Raw genomic sequence first — 18,427 nt, 5'->3', positions numbered from 1 at the left:
TAATGCACACAGTCGTATCGATGCTTGTGGGAGAGTGCTCCCTCCGTCCCTGCCCTGATTTGACCCGGCGGTGCTGGGCTTGGCTTCAGGCTAATCTGCTCACGCTTTCATTTCACCCTGATCCTTGTAGGTCCCTTGGCTCAGAGGTACTGTGTGTGCTCAGGAGGCTGATCCAGCATTCAGGGTGGATATTTCCTTCTATGCAGATGGTGTAGGTCCTTGGGTGTTAATGCTCGGTAGCAGCCGTGACTGAGCCGCTCTCCCCCACCAAATGCAAGGCACTGTACTGGCATAAAGCACAGACATCTTTGAAGGATGTGCATTCAAGGCCTAATCCTGTCGGGAGATCTGGGCTTGAGGAATTGGAGGATCAGGCCTGAAGAGGTGATATGTTATCTGGGAGGTGCTGCTGGTTAGAACTTTTTTTTTTTTTTGAGAACCCTAAAATGTTTGCTTTGATAATCCTGTGGCAATGAGTTCTGCTTTTGAGCTACCTCGGGGACACGCTGTGCCCCCTTCCCAGGAACGGGCTGCTGATGCTTGGGAGTGCTGTCAGAGGGGCTGGGGGGCGGCTCCAGGCGTTTGGAGAGGCGAAAGATGCAGACGGGAGCTCCTGCTTCTACAGCTGGGGATACCGGGGGCGGGGGACCCGCACGAACCGGGGGCGGCCGGGGGGACGCGCCTGCCGCGCCGGCTCCCCCCGCGGCTCCGTGCGCGCCCGGCAGCGGCCGCTGGGTAGCGCTCGGAGCCGCGCCGTCTCCCCGCCTCCCCGGCTCGGGCTGCCCCCGGCTCCGCCGAACCCCGCCGCCACCGCTCACTCCGCCGCCGAGCCGCGCAGGAGAAGCAAGCAGCCGGCCGGAGCGCCGAGAGGGGACGGCGCGGCGCCGCCAGCCCGCCCGCCGCGCACCACCGGCGGCTCCGAGCGGGACCCCGCGCCGCCGAGCGCCGCCGCCGCACTTTCCCCCCCCCCCCCCCCCCCCCTTCCCCGCGGGTGCCGGGACGCAGCGGGAGGCAACGGGGGGAGAGGGGGCTCCCCCCCAACCCCCCCGTCGCCCGGAGCCGCCTCAGGCGGGGATGTCCTCAGGCAGGAGCTGAACGCCGGGGAGGGGCCGCCTGCCGCCCCCAGCCCCTGGACCCCAAACTTTTCAGCGGCTGCGGTGCGCTCGGCTCCGGGCGCGGCGGGCGGCGGGGGCCCGGCCCCCATGGTGCCCGGGTGGGCAGGAGGGGCCGGGGGCGAGCAGCCCTGCGCTTCCCGTTCCCTTCCCTGACGCGGGGCGCAACGCTTGGGGAGGGGCTCGGCTGCCGGCCCCCGCTCCGGATTTGGGGGTCCCGGCTCCGCACGGCCCCGGGGAAGTTGCACATGGTGGGGAGCTGCCTGCGGACCCCCCCTCTAAGCTCTACGAGAAGCCTTTCAGCCCAACGTCTTCGCCTCCCCCCGAGCAGAGCTGCTGCGGGGGTCCCTGCGCCGGAGCCCGGAGGACGCCCCGGTGCCCGGCCAGCAGCGGGGACCGGATTATAAAGTCGGGGGAAGTTGCCCCCCCACCCCACACCCTCCCCCCACCCCATCTCGGCGGAGCCATGGCCCGGCTCGGGAGCTGGGGGCTGCTGTGCTTCGCGGTGCTCGCCCTGCCCGGCCCCCCGGGAGCCGGTGCCCAAGGTAAGGGGATGTGGTTGGTGAGGGGGGGGGCACCCTCCAGCTCCGACTGTGATGCTGGAGATGGACCGCGGAGGGTTTGGGGGGTGGGTGTCCCCTCAGCCGAGCCCTCACCTTCCCGGGCTGGGGAAGCTTTGTGCCAGCTTGGGGTGTGGGGACCGAGGTGGCCCCGGAGCTCCTGCCGTTGCGGGGGGCACAGCATCGATGGTGTTCAAGAAGCACTCCCCCGGAGCTGGGGGCCCGGGGCCCGCTGGTGCCGAGCACAGCGCGGTGTCCGGGAGGGCTCGGCGGGGGCGAGCAGCACGGCTCTGCTCTGCCTCCTCCATCCCCCTGCCCCATATAACTGCCCCCAGGCTGGGGATGAGAGGGGGAAATGTTGCTCTGAGCATGGGGTAGAGACTGCCCTGGACCACTTTTGGGAGGCTGAGCATTCACCGGGGATGGCGGAGGGTAAAGGCACCCATTTCACCCCCTCCCGGGGGACTCCCATTGAACTGCAAGACCTGGGGTGCAAGTCTGGGGAGCTCCCAGGGAGCAACTCTTGCCCTGGGGTTGGTCCCATCGACCTCCAGCTGGCTGGTCAGACTGGGCAGGGGGCTGGGGCTGGAGGGGGTCTGCAGCCCTGAGCCCCCGTGGGTGCCCAGGGCTCCCTGTGCACCCAGCCGGCCCTTGGGGTGAGGCAGTACTGCTGGGCAGGGTGAGCCCCTCTCTGCTCCTCGCCTCTGGAGCTGTGGCACGGCACAGTCTGGCTTTAGCTGCCCGAGAGGGATGTAGAAATAGTTTGTGGCCCTTTGGGGTGCAGCTGGGGTTCAGAGATGCCAGGGGGCCCTGGGATCCCATCCCCTTCCCAGCAGCAAGGCTCCCCACGGGGCTGCAGAGGAGGCTCCCGGCTGCCAGGGCTGCAGCACGGCCGCCTCTGTCCCTACCGCTTGGACCGAGCGGATCCAGGCTGTGAAACGGGGAGGGGGCACAGTGGGGCGTAGCGCTGGGGGTCCTTGCCCGCGACATTTCTTGCCCTTGTTTGTGGCAGCAAGCGGAGCCAGAAGTCCCTGTGCGCTCCCGTCCTCCCGCTCCCCCTGAGCCTCCCCCAGCACTGCTATAATTTCTCAGTAATTAAGTTCAGAACATAACATCTAAAGCGGCAGTATATTATCTGGGCAGGCCCTGTGTGGGGAGCTGTGAAGGTCTCTTTGATTGATTCACTCCCTTGCCGAGTTTCTCTTCTCCTGGCTGGCGTCTCCGCCTGGCGGGTCCCCCGTGGTCCGTTTGTTCCCGCCTGCGGGACGGGCTCCTTGGTGTGACCGAATCTCCTTCCATTAGTCTGTTGGGCTCTGGGGTCTTGCCGTGGGGTGGAAGACCTGGGGCTGCCTGTGCTTCGGCCCTCGCGAGCGTTGGGGAAGGGGCTTTGCTCCCCTCTCCTGGCGCGGGAGCCGAGCTTTGCGGCTTCGGCTCCCTGCGGTGTGTGTCACGTCCTCGCGGGCGCCGTGACATTGCTCGGTGCCCGGCCCCGGCGCTGCGTGGCAGGCAGCAGCCACGGGCGAGTGAGAGCGGTGGTTGCCCGCGACGGAGTTGCGGTGGGGGGAGCATTGCCAAAACCTGGCACGTGCCTGTCTCCCCCGCTGCAGATGGCACCGGGGATGCACCGGCAGGGTCACCTCCTCGGCTGCGGTGCCCGGCACGCGTGGGCTGCCGACGCTCACCACTGCAGCCCGTTGGGGCGGACTGGGCGCTGGGGCGAGGGAGACAGCGAAGGAGTTGCCGTGCGGGTGGGCAACTCCGCATCGGCTTCGGCCTCTGGCTCAGCCCCGCTGCGGTGGGGCAGGCAGGACAGCCCTGCCTGGGCATCCCGGCGGGGCTGGCAGCGGGAACGGAGGCAGGCAGCGCTTTGTGCCGGTGCTATTGATTCAGGCAGCCAAAGAAAATGGGATCAATAGAGAAGGGAAGGAGGAGGGGACGGCGCGAGACCTCCCTGGCCGGGGCGTCGGGGCTCCCCGGGCGCAGGATGAAACACTTTAATACCTGCAGTTGGTAAAACAAAGGCCCCGCGCTGCCAGGGAGAGAGGGGATGGAAGTTTAATTACAGCCCGTCTGTGCTGTGTAATTATTAATTATCCACAGCAAAAAATAACTTATTGATTAGAGGCCTCGCGCTAATTACCCGGAGCCGAATGCGGTGCTGGGTGGAAGGCTAATCAGTCAGCGCCGCCCGGGCGGGAGCTGTGTCGCAGTGCGACCTGTGCCGGGGCCGAGCGCCGGTGCCACGGCCGGGAAGCTGTGCCATGGCCGGGGGGGGCACGGGCAGCCCGCTGCTGCCAGCCCTGCCCCAGCCAGCCCACGCCTGCAGCAAAGGTGCCTTCAGCCGATTAGCAAGACAATAAAGGGCCCCCCAAGAGCTGGGGGGGCTGGGTGTCTGGGGGTGTCCCAGTCCCCTCCTCCCCACCTTTTGTAGGTTTTGGGACCCCCAGGGATGCAGTTTCCCCCCACCCAGGGCTGGGGGCACAGCCTGGGACCCCCAGTGCTAGCACAGCACCTCTAATGGGATTGAGGAGGCTGCGGCCAGTCCCAGGAGGGATTTGGGAGGCTTAAGGTTCCAGATGGGATTTGGGGCAGGGGCCTGAGACGGGCAGCTTCCACCAAAGAGGCTTATTAGGGACTGGAGTGGGGGGGTACTGGCACCTTCTGGCACCCATACATGGTGCCTGGGCACGTCCGCATGCATGGAGCCCCGTGGGGCAGAGCAGGAGGGGGACGAGTCCCTGCTCCTTCCCGGGGACGTGATGCGGGTGACAGGTTCATGCCAGGACTCCTGTGAAGGGTGCTGCTGGGGAAGGGATGGCCGAGCGTGGGTGTCTCCTGCCCTGGCTTCCCCTTCCCCGCGAGCGTGGCCGTCACGTTAGCCGGTGGCCTCGTGCAAAGCTCTGGCTCAGGAAGGAAAGTGGCTTTTAGGGGAAAGGAAGGAAAGATTAAAATTTGATGCTTCTTTGGAAGCCATTAGTGACCAGGCACAGCAATGAAATTTTGATGACCTGATAACCGTAAGGGGAGGGGGATACAGTCACATCCCAGGCAGCCCGTGTCGCCATGCCCCATCGCTGTGCTTGGTGCCCTGGCCGGTCCCCAAAGGTTTGGGGTGCCGGTGATGCGAGCCACAGCAGCAGTGGGGTATGTCACCGTGCCCGCGGGCTGGGAGCCGGCTCCCGGGGGGGACAACAGGCAGGACGAGGGCTGCCAGCGGGAAGGAGGGCAGCTGTGAGCTCATACCCACCTCGGCTGCCTGGTAGGGCTGGAGCTGCCGGCACGGTTGGGCACACATCGGTGGGCTGGGATAGCTGGGGACGGCTGAGCGGCTCCTGCCCCGGTGCCACCCAGGTGGCAATGACAAGTGCCGCTCGTCCCTTAGTGATGGGGATTAGGATGCGGTGGCATTTTTGATCAGTGGGAGCAAATGAAGGAGTTGGAGAGAGGGAAGGAGGGAGGCAGGCAGATGCAGGTTGCTTGTGAACCTGGGAAAATGCTGATAATGAAACCTGGGAGGAGGGAGGCTGGCTCGCGGGGTGCCGGCAGGGCGGTGTGATGAGGGGTGACCCTGCGTCTTTATGAACCGTGTCCTCGTCCCCAGCCTGTGCCTGGAGCTGATCCCTGATGTGGCTGGTTCCTGCCTCGGGATGAGCTCCAGCCACAACACACGTTACTGTTTGGGGGTGCACTGATGTTTTGCAGCAGCATCACAGACTGTTGCCTGGGATGAGTAAGGCCCTGCTCAGACTGGGGTGCAGAGCTGTGTGGGACCAAAACACTTTGGGTGCTGGGTCCCAGCTGGGGTGGGTGAGTGGTGGGTCCCCTCGCCTCTGAGCCCTCATTACCTCCCTGAGCTTGTTAGTAAGTTGCGTGTCGCTGGGTGAAAAACGGTCAGTGCCAGGCCAGTAATAAATATACTGCTGTCAGTGGTGATGTGATCGTGCTAACGAAGGGCAATCTGAGTCCCCGTGGTTGTGCCGGGGCTGGTGTGTGGGCACAGGGTTGTGCGGAGAAGCCGGTGGCTGCGGTGCTCTGCCGGTGCCGTATGGCTCCTTGCGCGTGGCACCGGGCCTTGGTCTTCCAAAGCACCCGTGGGGATCCAGCACCCATGAGACCGGGAGGACTGGGGGTGGTGGGAGCAAAGTGATGTCCTGGGAGCTTCTCCTCCTGTGCAGAGGAGCGTTGCACGGAGCTGCTGGAGAGGACACGGGGCCAGGGTCACTCAGAGCAGCGGTAATGCCAGGGACCTGCCCCATCCCCGGGGCTGCTGCTCTGTTTTGAGGTTCCCACCCTCTGCATCCCCAGAGCCATCCCTGGAGGTCTGTCCGGACTGAGGGCGCGTTCCTGCCACCCTTTGCCCCTCCGGCAGACTGGAATGTGCTGGCAGCGTCTCCCTGCCTTGCTGGTCCCGCTTGGCATCCCTCACACCCTGGGCATGCCGGCAATGCCGCCTGCGTGGGCACTGCCCTGAGTACCCTCTCGGTGGGGCTGGGGACCGGCTGTCAGGGTGCAGCCCTCTGCTCCCAGCGCTGCTTTGGGGGTGCAGCCCTCTGCTCCCAGCGATGCTTTGGGGGTGCATCCCACACCTCGCTCCCAGCGCTGCTTTGGGGTGCAACCCTCTGCTCCCAGCGATGCTTTGGGGTGCAACCCTTGCCTCGTTCCCAGCGCTGCTTTGGGGGTGCAGCCCTCTGCTCCCAGCGACACTTTGGGGGTGCATCCCACACCTCGCTCCCAACGCTGCTTTGGGGTGCAAACCTCTGCTCCCAGCGCTGCTTTAGGGTGCAACCCTTGCCTCGCTCCCAGCGCTGCTTGGGGGGTGCAGCCCTCTGCTCCCAGCGATGCTTGGGGGGTGCAGCCCTCTGCTCCCAGCAATGCTTTGGGGGTGCATCCCACACCTCGCTCCCAGCGCTGCTTTGGGGTGCAACCCTCTGCTCCCAGTGATGCTTTGGGGGTGCAACCCGCGCCTCGTTCCCAGCGGTGCTTTGGGGTGCAACCCTCTGCTCCCAGTGCTGCTTTGGGGGTGCGTCCCCCACCTCGCTCCCAGCGATGCTTCACCTTCCCCCCTTTCTTCCCTGCCTGATGCCCACCACCTGCCTGCACCCAGGGAAGGCAGAGGCCCCCTCGGCGGCCCCCTCCCCTCGCCCCCAGCCCCGCGGGGTGCAGGAATGCCTGCGCCTGGAAAGCCATGCCGGGCTCGGGTTGCCTGGGAACTGGGTAACCTGATCCCTGGGAACGGGGCCGAGGGCAGGGGACATTCCCGGGCTGCAGCTGGTCCCCGGCCCCCCCTTTGTCTCCCCGTTCTGATGGGGTGGCTCTGCCCCCCCCCCTCCCATCCTCAGCCCCCCCAGGAGCAGAGACTTGGGGAGCGGGGGGCTCTGGGGCCTCAGGCGGAGCCATCCCTGGGGATGCCGTGACTGGCAGCAGCCGGCTGCTCCGCGTTGTCACCTCCTTGCGTGGATCGTGGATCGGTGTCACCTCCTGGCCGGCAGCCACCGAGGGCTGGGGAAGGCCTTGGGCGCTGGGACCAGCTGCCGCGGCGTGCCGGCAGCTGGGCATCCCGGCCGGCAGCGGGGATGGCACGGTGGCGATTCGAGGAATGCCGGAGCCCCCGTGCCGAAACCACCCACCCTTCCCTCCCTGCCGGCAGTCCTCGTCCCCGTCGTCCACCTCGGCACGTGGCGGCTCCGGGCTGGCCGTCCTGAGCGTGCCGGGAGCTCTACCCCTGGGTAGCCGGGGGGGGGAAACTGAGGCACCGGGCAGAGGTGGCAGTGGCTACGGTGGGAAGGGGACTGCAGTGCGGTGCCGGCTGGTGTCCCGCTGCCCTGCGTACGCAGGCACACGTGAGCGGCTCCGTCAGCTCTCATCAATCACTGCCTGCCCACGCGGAGGTGCCGAGGCCCCCGGTGTAGGGAAACCTTGATGAGTTTGACCATTAGCAGAAAGAAACCGCTGAGCTAATTTTAGCTGCGATAGCTAATTGCTTTTTGCACTGCTGGGTGAGACGACAACCTGCAAGTCCTCATCCGTAACCTTGAGCCCTCCTGGCTCCCTGCAGCAGTGTCGCCTGGGTCCTGCTGGGGCGAGGAGCGGGATGTGGATTTATTGGTGGGAGCGCTGGTCCCTGGAGGGGTTTCTCCAGGACGCTCGGGTCCATGTACGAAGCTGGCAGGGGTTGGGGTGCCTGGCAGGGTCCTGCTACCCCTGGCTTGCAAGGATGGGTGTCCCTTGTGCCTCTTGGGGAGCAGGGACACATGTGGCATGGGGGGAAGACTCTGGCTGTCCCCTGAGGCCAGCAGGTCACCCTGGCTGGTAGAAGAGCCCCAGCACTCGGCAGCATGGCTGTGTTCATGGCTTACAACAAGCTGATGAAGAGAAACGCTATTTTTAGAGCCCCTTCATAGATCAGGGTGCCTGTGCCCACTCCTGTGTGAATTGCCCGAGCCAGAGGGCATTTCCCCTGGGGCGAGAGCGGGGCTGGGGACCCACTCCCTGCGTGGACCTGCAGGGCTGGGGTGCATTTACCAGGATGGTTGGAGGAGCCTGTCCCTCTGTCCCTGTCCTGCAGAGCCATCCGCCTCCAGCGCATCCCGGTTCACTGGCTGTGAGCCGCGGCTGGGTGAGGAAACCGGGCTGAATCTAGGACACAGGCTGGACATTAACTGGGGTTTTATGGGGTCATTTATGTTCCTTATTCATCCTTTCTGGGAGCCTGCGTGAGGAGCAATCGAGCGCTGGGTTGTGCAGGTGGCTGTCTCTGGGGCTCAGCCTGTGCCCATGGGTCTCAGCACGGTGAGATGCTCGGTGCATCCCCTCCTCTTCCTCTTTGCCTGGGCTTGGACCGTGGGGTCAGGCTGAGAGCTTGCGGGGAGGCAAAGGGGAGTGAGTCCTGCATGGGTCCGGCATCCCCATCTCCCGGCAGTCCGTGAAGGTCTGGCTGGGGACGGTGCTGGGGCAGGAGCTGGGTGTGGACGTGCTGCCGGATCCTGGCCCAGCGTGGGGCCGGGATGGATGGATGGATGGATGGATGGATGGAGGGGGCTGGGGCGCGGCGGACACAATAGCTCTGGTTTCAGCAACCCGCCTCCTGAATGCCTGAAAAACAGCTGATGGCCGTGAAGGGGGATGAAATGGGATTAGCTGCTGTTTCCAAAGGGAGCGCGTCCTGCCGAGCCGGACAATGCGCCCGCTGTGCCCCCGCTTCACGCCTTGGCGCGCCGGCCCTGCCGGAGAGGGGCTCGGCGCTGGCTCCCCGGGGCCGGGGTGCTGCCTCCTGCCCTGGCTGTCCCTGGGGGGTCTTGGGGTCTGCCAAGCCCCCGATGCACCGGCGCTGGGTGCTGCACAGGCTCCCGGGGGCGATTGCAAGGGGCTGGAGACTCTGGGGCAGGGTGGGGGCTTCTGCCTGCCCCGCAGCGGCCCCGAGGGGTCGTGGCTCGGCTTCTCGCCCTCCAGCAGCACCGAGCGGGTCCCAGGGGACCTCGCAGAGCCCGCTGCTGCGGTGGCAGGAGCCGGGGACTGTCCCACCCCAGCAAGCAGCAACGCTGGGTGCCCAGCCTGAAGCCCGGCAGCCAAAATGGAGCGCAAGAGGCTTTGGGTTTCGGGGATGGATAGGTGCCTGCTGCCCCTGTACCACCCTGGGGCCAGCCCGTGGTGGGTGCCGGAGATGGGGCGCGGAGGGGACCAGCGGCACGTCTCGGGGTGGGAGCCGCGTGCGGCCCCAGCTGCAGCGCTGCCGGGGCGTGCGCTTGTGCGGCACCGCGCTCGGTGGAGTGAATTGATGTTTATTTTGATAATGAGTTCTCAATGCATTCGCAAACTAATAAAATCAACTCATTAGGGTGGTATGTTTAATTCAGAGTTCTGCCGTTGGGAGAGCCCTCCCCGCTGGCTGAGCACCGGGAAGCGCTGAGCACCCGGCTTCTGCCTGCACGCGTGGGGTGCGAGCGGAGGAAGGCGAATGGATCATCTCCCCATTTTCTCCATTTTCCTCGCTTGTGTGGTGGAAAGAAGGGCTGGGAGGGCAGCGGCGGGGAGCCGAGCTGTGCAGTGGAGGGTGGAAACAAGGCACGTGCAGCGAGCGGGGGCAATGAGCTGCTGGAGCGCTTCACCTGGGGCGGTGGTGGAGTCTCGCTCGCTTGGCTTCTCCCCATAAGCTTCACGTCAGGCTGGGCAGCGGTGCTGGCTTTGCCGCTGGAATCGCTGGCCCGGCATCGCGGCGTTGGCTGGAAAAGCCCCTCTGGCTGGGAGAGCCACAAGTGTGTAAATAAGTGCAATGACCAGAGTTCGCTTCTCTGCCCTGGAAATTCAGGGCTGTTGTGGATGGCTGGGGGGGGGGGGATTGCCAGGCTGCGAGTTATTCCCGTCCCCCATCTGCAAACAGGGGCGTCTGGGAAGGAAAAGCTTTGGAAAAGGTTTTTTCCAAGCAAAACTCGTGTTCGCTGTCATGCTACAGCTATTTATGTTTCAAGTGAGCAATGCAATGACTAATTAATACTTTGGAAAAAAGGATGTCTGGGCAACACCCCAGTAAATCGGCGAGTGCCCGGTGCCTGCTGGCTCGGGGCTGTGCCGCAGGGAGGGGGACCGCGGCCGCCAGTGCCTTCGTCCCGCTCGGCATGGGGGGGGCAGGGAGCTGGCAAAGTGTTTTCCATCCCGCGGGGCTGGCGACTTAATTGCGTCAGCGCCATGGGAAAGGCTGAGTGGGGTTTTTCTTGTGGTTTCTGTCTTCTGTTTTTCTTTCCCCGCTGTATTTTTTCAGTTGGGAAATGTCGCCTTGTTGAGATTCTCGCGGCGAGCCTGGAAAGCGGCTGTCTGTCTGTCTGCGAGGGGGGTTGCAGGGCGAGGGCTGTGCTGAGCGTTTCTGGGGGATGCGGGGGGCGGCAGGAGCTCGGGGATGGCGATGAGGGGCACGGATGTCCCTTGCAGAAGTGACATCCCAGGCGCTGCCGGGGCTCCTGCAGGGCAGGTCTGGTGGTGGCTTTGCTTTCCCACCCCTCCTCGGCCGCGGTGGCCCTGGGAGCCACCGCAGCGCAGGGCTGTGGTTGCCTTCCAGGAATACCTGGAGGATACGCTCGATATGTCCCATGGGGACAAATCCCGCCCCGAGCTGTGCTGCGCTGCACCGGGCTCGTGTACCATCCATCCCACCCAGTGCTGGGACCACCCTGGGGTTGGGGGCCAGGGCTGTCGGGACCCCCGCCTTGCTTGGCAGTTGGGTGTGGAGCCCATTCCTGCCAAACCCTCGCGGGGAAGCTCCGGTCCTGGCTGTGAAGCCTTTGGGAATGGGGCTGGGAAGGGCCCCTCCACCCCTCCGAGGTTGCGGGGAGGGGGATCCGTGTTCACCCTCTCTCCTGCCTGGAGAGTGTCTGGCTGGTGGCTGTTGGGGGCTCTGGAGGTGATGTCTGTCTGTCCTTCCCCTCCTCACTGTTTTGGAGTCTCTCCTGGGGAAATCAGCCGCAGGATCTGGCCCCTCTAATTGCATTGAGTCACTCTCCGGGTGTCCGTGACTCACAGCAGTGACCCAGATACGGCGGAGCTGCGTAATCGCGGGGTCGGGAGGATTTGTGGCATCGGAAGGAGTTTGCTGGGGAAGGAGTTTCAGCTGGAGCCGGGACCTTGTTAAACATCCCTGGCTGGGGACGGGGCTGTGCCCTGCGTGGGGACATGCTCGGCAGGGGGAAAGGCTCGCTGCAGCCCACGGTGATGTCCAGCTGTGCCACCCGCAGCTGGGCAGAGCTGGGGACGTGCCCCTGGGCTGGGGGAGCTCCTGTCCCCCCCAGGAGCATCCCTGCACGGCCCCTTTGCTGCGGGTCCCTTGCAGCTCCCCGCAGCTCCGTGCATTTGGGCTTGGGTTTGGAGCTCCGTGCTGGGGTCTGTGCCTTTGGGGCCAAGTTTGAGGCCAGGTTCCCGGGGTCCGTGTGCTCAAGGGCCAGGCGTGGGGGTCCGTAGGGGCCACGCGGTGCTTCAGAGCACAAAGCTCTGTTTGTCGGCCCCCTTCGGGCTCGCGGGCTGGGAACACACAACGGTGCCGTGTGTGCGTCTGTTCGGGGTTTCCCGCGAGGGGAAATGTTATTTTTTCCATCCGGCGCTGCCGGGGCGGGCGGGCAGAGGGGCTGGGTGTGCGAAGGCAGGCAGGGACGGGCAGGCACACAGCCCCGCTCTGTTCCCAGCCACGGCCTCGCCGCGGGGCTGAATGAGACGCTGTTCCCCGGCCAGGGCTGACGTCTCTCCCTTGGCTCCAGGAGCATCTCCAGCCTTACCTGGCCCACGTCTGCATCGGGGTGCACCCGGGCTGGGTGCTCAGTGCCGCAGGGGCTGGGTGCTGAGGGCTGCCCCGGGCTGCGGTCCTTGGGCAGAAGCGTGGGAGCTGAGAGGGGATGATGCTGGCACAGCTCCGGCTCTGCCGCAGTGGGCAGAGGGGGGGTCGGTCGCCAGGTTTGGGACCCTCCGATGGCCGGGGACGCGTGCTGGGGGTTGCGTGGTGTTTGGGGAAGGGATCGCCGAGTTGAAGCCGCAAAGGGAGGTGGCGTCATGTCCAGCACCGCTGTTGGGAGAAGGGAGGTCCTGAGCAGGCACCGCGGTGCTGCCGAGCTCGATGTCCCTTTTCCAAACGCCCCTTGTCCTGGGGGAGCCGTGCTCGCCCCTCCCCATATTCCCCATCCCTGTGCGAGGCTTCGGCTGGGCATGGCGAGGCTGCCGGCTCAGCCGATGGCCCGCTGAGCCCTCTGAGAGCCCGGCTGCAGAAGAGGAGCTTGTTACGGAGCCATCCTGCTTTTAATTAACAAATTAAAATCCTAGTTAACAATCCAGCCCCAGGGCTGTTGGAGGCTGGGAGAAGCTGGAGCGTTTGTTATGGAAACGGCAGTTAATTAACAAATAAATAAATAAGTATGGGCCTGGAGACAGATGTGGGAGGAGGAAGGGGAGATGGCAGCACGGTTGGGGTGTCCCGCCGGCCTGGCGGGAGGCAGTGCGGGAGGAGGGCGTCCGTCTATCCATCTGTCTGTCCTGCGGGATGCCATGGCCCTGGCAGGCAGCGCCAACCCCGCTCGGAGCCATTGGGTGCGAGGGGCTGGATCCCGGCTCGTGCTGGCTGTGCCACAGCAGATCCGGCTACGTACCGTGCCGGGGCCACCTTGGCTTTTTGGGGGCTCCTGGTCTCTGCCTGGGCTTTGGTGAATGCTGCTGGCCCTGGAAATTGCACCCGCTGCCTCTTCCCCCTGCCCTTGAGGCTGGGAAGCGCCGCGGCAGAGCTCCGGCGGAGATGGATGAAGCGTGACGCCGGCAAAACTGCTGCGCAGTTTGCAGGTGACACCGGTGCCGTGCGGGGGACGTCGTTTGCTGGGCTGCTCCTGCATCCCGGGATTGCTGTGGTCCCCGTCGGCGTCTCCTTTGCCCCGGGCTGGGTCTGGGCAGGGGGATTTGGGCAGCTCCCCCTGGGCTGGGTGCAGCTGGGGAGGGGGGTGCTGAGGCCCTGGCCCTCCCCCCCCCCGGCTGTGCCCTATAGCGGTCAGCTTGCATTAACCGCAGGGCTGTCACCGAGAGCCCTGAGCTAGTGCCTGCTGCCCACGGGGATTATCTCCGTGGGTGGGTGGGTGGGTGCTGATGGGGCCGTGCGGGGGCTCGGGGTCACTGTGCTGTTCCCCGAGGTGCTGCGGGTGCCCAGCCGGGCTGGTGCTGCCCGAGGTTGTGCGGTGTCACCCTGCCCGTCTCACTGCCAGCGCCGAGGGCAGGGGTGGCCGCGGGGACCGATGCGGGGACGTGACCCCGCTGCCAGCCTACGCCAGGGCCCTGCAGGACTTTTGGAGCGGACGAGGAGGTGGCAGAGCCCATGTCCCTCCCAGAGCTTCACCTTTCCAAAGGCTTAAGGGAAGAAAATCAGTTTAAAAACCGGCTCTGTAAATCCTGCCGGCGTCACACGGACAGGAGCTGTGCTCCGCTGAGCAGCTCTTCCAGGTCTGCGTCTCTCTCAGCCTCCCACCTAATCCAGTTAACACACCTCTGCAATCAGCTTACGGCATGTAAGAAACCCCGAATCTCCTCCGAGGGAGGCGCAGGGGAGTGGGGCAGCGGTGCCAGAGCCGTGGGCTCTACCAGGTCCAGCCTGGCTCCTTGCTGGGGCGGCAGCGCTGGGTCCGGCTCCCCTCCTTTGCCGGACCCCTCCTGCGGTGTGGGTGACATGCACGTGTCCTTGCACCCTTGCTGGGAGGTGGCTCCATGTCCCGAGGGCTCCCCCACCACCCAGACGACCTTTTTCCTCCACGAGGAAATTGCTAAAGCAATCGCACAAAAACGAGGAGGGTTGGATGGAGATGAAAAGGTGCCCGGCTCCAGCCGTGCCTCTCCAAGCTGGCAAGAGCCATCGCCCAAGCCCAAGGAGCAGCGTGCCCTTGGTTGGCAGCCCTCCCGCTGCCCGTGCCCCTTTGCCGTGGCAGAGCAGCAGATCCCCGTGCCGTGAGCGGTCTGATGGGCTCGGCGTGAGGCATCGGAGCAGAGACGGATGCGTTTCGGCAGCAAGGTCATTGCAGGGTGTGTGCCGTGCCGGCGGCAGATGGCTGGAGGGCACCGGGTGTCCGTGCAGCCTGGGAGCCTCTCGGCTGCACCATCGTGCACCGGCTCTTTTCCCGAGGGCTGCACTGGTGCCCGGTCCTGGGCAGGATGGGCACGGCACCTGGCACAGCTCTGGGGTTTGCTGCCGGAGGGATGCGGCCGCTGCGAGATGCTCCCCTGTCCTCTGAACGCAGGCAGCGGAGCCCTGCTCCGACCTGCCGATGGCTCACGGCCGTGGCCTCTCTTCCGTGCAACAAAGATGGTTTTATTCCTGTGATCTCGGTGTGATTGGGGCCGAGTGAGGGAGGCTCTCCAGGTTGTTCTGCCTCGGTTAAAAACCCTCTTAGCTCTGTTCTGCAATCGCTCTACCAGAAGCAGCTCCTTTTTGGTGTGGCTCCCGGCTGCAGCCCCCATCGTCTCCCCGCTGCTCGGGGCTTGGCTTGGACTATGGAGCTGCAGGAGGGACCAAGCCGAAGGTCCCCGTGCCTGTCTCAGACTGTTGGGGAGGCAGGGCTGCCTCCGTCAAGCAGGAAAATCACAACCGGCACAGGATTTTCTGAGCGGCAAAGGAGAGGGCTGTAATTAGCAGCCCCAGCGTGGCGAAGCAGCAGCCGTAGGGCACCGTTTTCAGGTTCCCCTCTGTCCCAGCTCAACGTTTGCTGCCTGGGAACCCCACGGGACTGGGGAACTGCTGCAGCTCAGACAGGGCTGGAGGGGAGGTCTGGGGTTGAGGTCTGCCGCAGCCCGGCTGGGCTCCCGGGGACGGATCGGAGCTGCAGCCGGGATGGATGGTGACGTGCGTGGGGCAAGGGCTGCCCTGGGGTGGCATTGCCTGGGACGCGTGGGTCCGTGTCGTCACGCTGGGGTTGCAGCTGCCCTTGGGAAAGGGTGTGCGGTGAGAAGGCACCATGTGGATGGGGAGAAGGGAAACCTGGTGGGACAGGGATGGGGGGCTGTGCTGCGGGGGCTGGAGGGATGGTGTTCTCTAGCGTGCCATGGCGAGCGAAGCACCACGAGCTTGCAGGTCCAAGAGCTCTTGGCTGACCCTCCGAGAAGCTGTGCTCTGGCCCTACTGCCTTGCCATGCCCCCAGCTCGGGCAGGAGGATTTCCCACGATTGCTCTGTTCGCAGCCTCCTGCCGCCGGCAAGCACCGAACCCCCTGGCTCGGGCTGCACCCTCTAAATAATACAGGAAGGCGAGTGCTGTCTGCAGGGGCTGTGGATAAACACGGTAAATGGCGGAGAAATGGAGCGTGTCTTTTGGGAGCCACCTCCGCAGTTAGTGTGCTGAATCCCTCTCCCTCTCTCTCGGCCGTGCTGCCGGGCCGGCACAGGTACAGGCATGGGCAGGGAGGAGGAGACTGAGCAGAGCTGCCGAGTCCACCGGAGTATTGGAAATTGCATTTCACGGCCAGGCGGACTGGGATACCAACCCCAGCACCACGTGCCGGGCGCTCGGAGAGGAGATAAGATTTGATTAAGAAGGCCCCTATTAATTTATGGCAAGTATGCTCATGATAGCAGAGAGGTTGCTTTTGATTAATAGCCAGAAGGAGAGTTTTAAAGCTCTTGGTCTCAGTGGGGGGAGAAGGGGAGGGAGGGGAAAAGCAGGGAAGGAAGGGAACAAAGTAAGTTGTGACGATTAATGGACACATCTGCAATTATAAGTCTTTTTCTTAGTAAAAAGTAAAAAACACACATGAAAAGACAGATTGTCTGCAATTATAAGTCTTTTTCTTAGTAAAAAGTAAAAAAAGCACATTAAAAGATAGACCATGGGTCCACGGCATGGCCTGACTGATCCGCGGGGCTGAGATGGGCAGGATTGTGCCGGATCCTGTGCCAGGCAGGACTGTGTGCGGGTGCCCCGCTCTGTGTGCCAGTGGGGACCGAGGCCACCCCGTGGCACCCCATGGCCACCCGCCCAGCCTTAGGGGGAACATGGGACGGCTGGGGTGTCCCCTGTGGCTGACCCTGTGCTCCTGGGCCAGGCCTTTCCGCTGGGATCCGGACCGAGGACGGATGCTGGGATGGATGTTGGCTTTGGTGGGCGATGGGTTGGGGAGGATGGAGCCGTCCTGCCCCGCTGTCAGCCCTGTGCAAGCCCCAGGGAGGCTGCAGCGTGCGGCCGGGGCTGGAGCCCCCCCGGTTGTACCAGGGGACGTGGGGACACCCATGCCCCCAGGACCGCCCGGTCCTGGTGCAAGCGGGAAGGGGAGTCCCTCAACCCCCAACTGTGTCCCTGTGCTGCAGCTCGTGGCCGTGACGCTTTGGGGGGTGTGGAGAGACTGGGGGTCCCAGCAAAGCGGGGCCGGTGCCACACGAAGGGCATCTTCCCCCATTGCATCCAGGGCGGCAACGCTGCCTTTCATCCCCGGTTTGAGCGAGCCGAGCCGAACGCCGTGCCGTGCCGTGCCTCCCTCCCGCCACGCACGGCCACGCCGCCGCCACGCTTCGCCAGGGCATTCGCGTGAGCCAGGCAGATTAGAGAGGAGCAAAGGCGCTTTGGCACGGCGCCTCGGCACGCTGCCGCCGGGCACCACAACCCTTTGCTGGTAGGTTTTGCCGACAAACCTGCGTTTGCCAGGCGGTGAGATGAAAGCTGGGTTCTGCCGAGAGCCCCGTGCCGGCGGGGTGTCATGGCACGGCCACGCTCGGGGCTCCGATGTCCGCGCAGGTGAGCGGTGCTGCATGGGTGCCGTGATCCCTGCTCCTGCCGGTGCTTCTCCATCGCCGTGCGGCTGGGTTTGGTGCTTTCTCTGCCACCCCTCCCCTAAATTTGAACCCGGCATCGAGTCGCTGCGGGAGAGACGATGAATTGAAGGGGACGCGTTCTGCCGGAGCGTGCGTGCGGGCACCGGGGCACGGCTTCAGCGCTGGCCCTTCCGTGCCAGATGAGGCTGGCGTGGCTGGGGGCTGCCAGCGGAGCAGATGGGTACTGGCAAGCGGGGGCCACACGTGCGGCGAGTTTGGGGGGGCTGTGCTCGGGGGGCGGCGACTCGGGTTGCTTCGTGCCTGCTCAGGTGCTGGGAGGGGGACAAACCGGGCTCAGCGAAGATGCCTGTGGCATCTCGACCCCGTGCTTGGCTTTGTCCTTGGCACCACCTGGATGCCTGGGTCCCCCCCCCCCGCCAGACGCCTGGGTCCCTGCTCAGCAGCACATTGTGCTCCATAGCTCCCCAGGTGCCCGGAGCGTTCGGCATTTCAATTCTGTGTTTGCTTTTTATTAAGGGGATGAAGCCTCATCTCAGGAATACTAATGGCTCCGGCAGCGGTGGAGAGCGCTGCTAATCCCCCAGCACCTGCCGGCCACCCACCCTGCGTGGTCCCTGTCACCTCCCCGGGAGGGAACCGTGGTGGGGACACCGGGGACCTTGCCGGGACGTTACAGCGGTTCCCATTCCCGCGGCGGGGCCGTGCCCTTCCGTACCCGCGGGGACACGTGCCATTTAATCAGCCCGATGACTTTACCAACATCCACTGAAAAATTGATGCCTCCCAACCGCACGCTGCCGTCCGACAAGCAGAAAACGTAACTTAGCCAAGAGACGGCTCCTCGGGCAGCGGCACGGCCCCAGGGCTTCGCCCGTCCCTGGGCACAGGGTCACCCAGCCGGGGTGGCCACGGGGGGGACGTGGTTTGTCCCCAGGGACAGCGTGCCTTGGCCGGGATGGGTTCCCCGGGGCGATCTCTCATCGCACCCAACCAGGGCTCTGACCCCACCTGGGTGCTCAGGTGGTCCCCCATGGGTGCTGTGTCTGGGGGTTATGGGGTACCCTGGTGATGTTAACCCCTTCCCTGCCGTGCTGGCGCAGGGCCCCCCCTGCTCCCCCCCTCCACCCCCCAGATGCGGAGCGGCTGCTGCGGCGCCGGGGAACTGCGCTGCGAATATGTTACACAAATGAATAATAAAAACAAAGGAAAATTACCCTCTTATTGAAACTCGTTTTATGAATAAAACAATTATTCTGGTAATTGAAAAAATGTGTCGTTAAATTAAATGCAGTGGTTCCTATTAAAATTTTAGTGGATTGCTTCTTCTCTGTTTCTTTTTCCCCCTTTTTCCTTCCCTCCCTCCCTCCCTGCCTCCGCTGGCGGCTAAAGGCTGGTAATTATAGCAGAGGGTTTCGCTTTCTCTTTATTGTTTTTTAATCTCTTCGTGCTGCGGAGCGCCAGCGATAGTCTGATGCAGAAGAGATTTAGCTCCAT

General features: G+C 64.4%; 2 protein-coding genes across 4 annotated transcripts in view; one reads left to right on the top strand and one right to left on the bottom strand.

Moving 5' to 3' along the window:
• The first annotated feature begins 1,559 nt into the window (after nucleotides 1-1,559).
• SDK2 (sidekick cell adhesion molecule 2) overlaps nucleotides 1,560-18,427 on the top strand; it is a 51,287-nt gene continuing 34,419 nt past the window's right edge. Inside the window, 1 exon segment of the mRNA XM_030013828.2 lies at nucleotides 1,560-1,657. Within this exon segment, the coding sequence (XP_029869688.1) occupies nucleotides 1,579-1,657 (79 nt within the window). The 5' untranslated portion in view covers nucleotides 1,560-1,578.
• LOC115341238 (collagen alpha-1(III) chain-like) lies at nucleotides 15,816-17,529 on the bottom strand. 3 transcript variants are annotated; one of them, XM_030013836.1, is made up of 2 exons: nucleotides 15,932-17,529; nucleotides 15,816-15,870 (listed from the first exon to the last, which is right to left on the bottom strand). In XM_030013836.1, exons 1-2 carry the CDS (start codon nucleotides 17,008-17,010, stop codon nucleotides 15,861-15,863), a joined length of 1,089 nt encoding a protein of 362 aa, XP_029869696.1. In that variant the 5' UTR covers nucleotides 17,011-17,529; the 3' UTR covers nucleotides 15,816-15,860. The 3 variants fall into 3 exon arrangements, with proteins under 3 accessions (XP_029869696.1, XP_029869697.1, XP_029869695.1); XM_030013837.1 differs by having other exon boundaries at nucleotides 15,828-15,907; nucleotides 15,968-17,529; XM_030013835.1 differs by having other exon boundaries at nucleotides 15,829-15,912; nucleotides 15,974-17,529.

This window comes from Aquila chrysaetos, chromosome 5 (genome assembly GCF_900496995.4).
Source record: "Aquila chrysaetos chrysaetos chromosome 5, bAquChr1.4, whole genome shotgun sequence".
NCBI classification, from domain to species: domain Eukaryota; kingdom Metazoa; phylum Chordata; class Aves; order Accipitriformes; family Accipitridae; genus Aquila; species Aquila chrysaetos.
The sequence above is the reverse complement of the archived record's forward strand: the minus strand, read 5'-3'. Positions and strand labels throughout refer to the sequence as shown.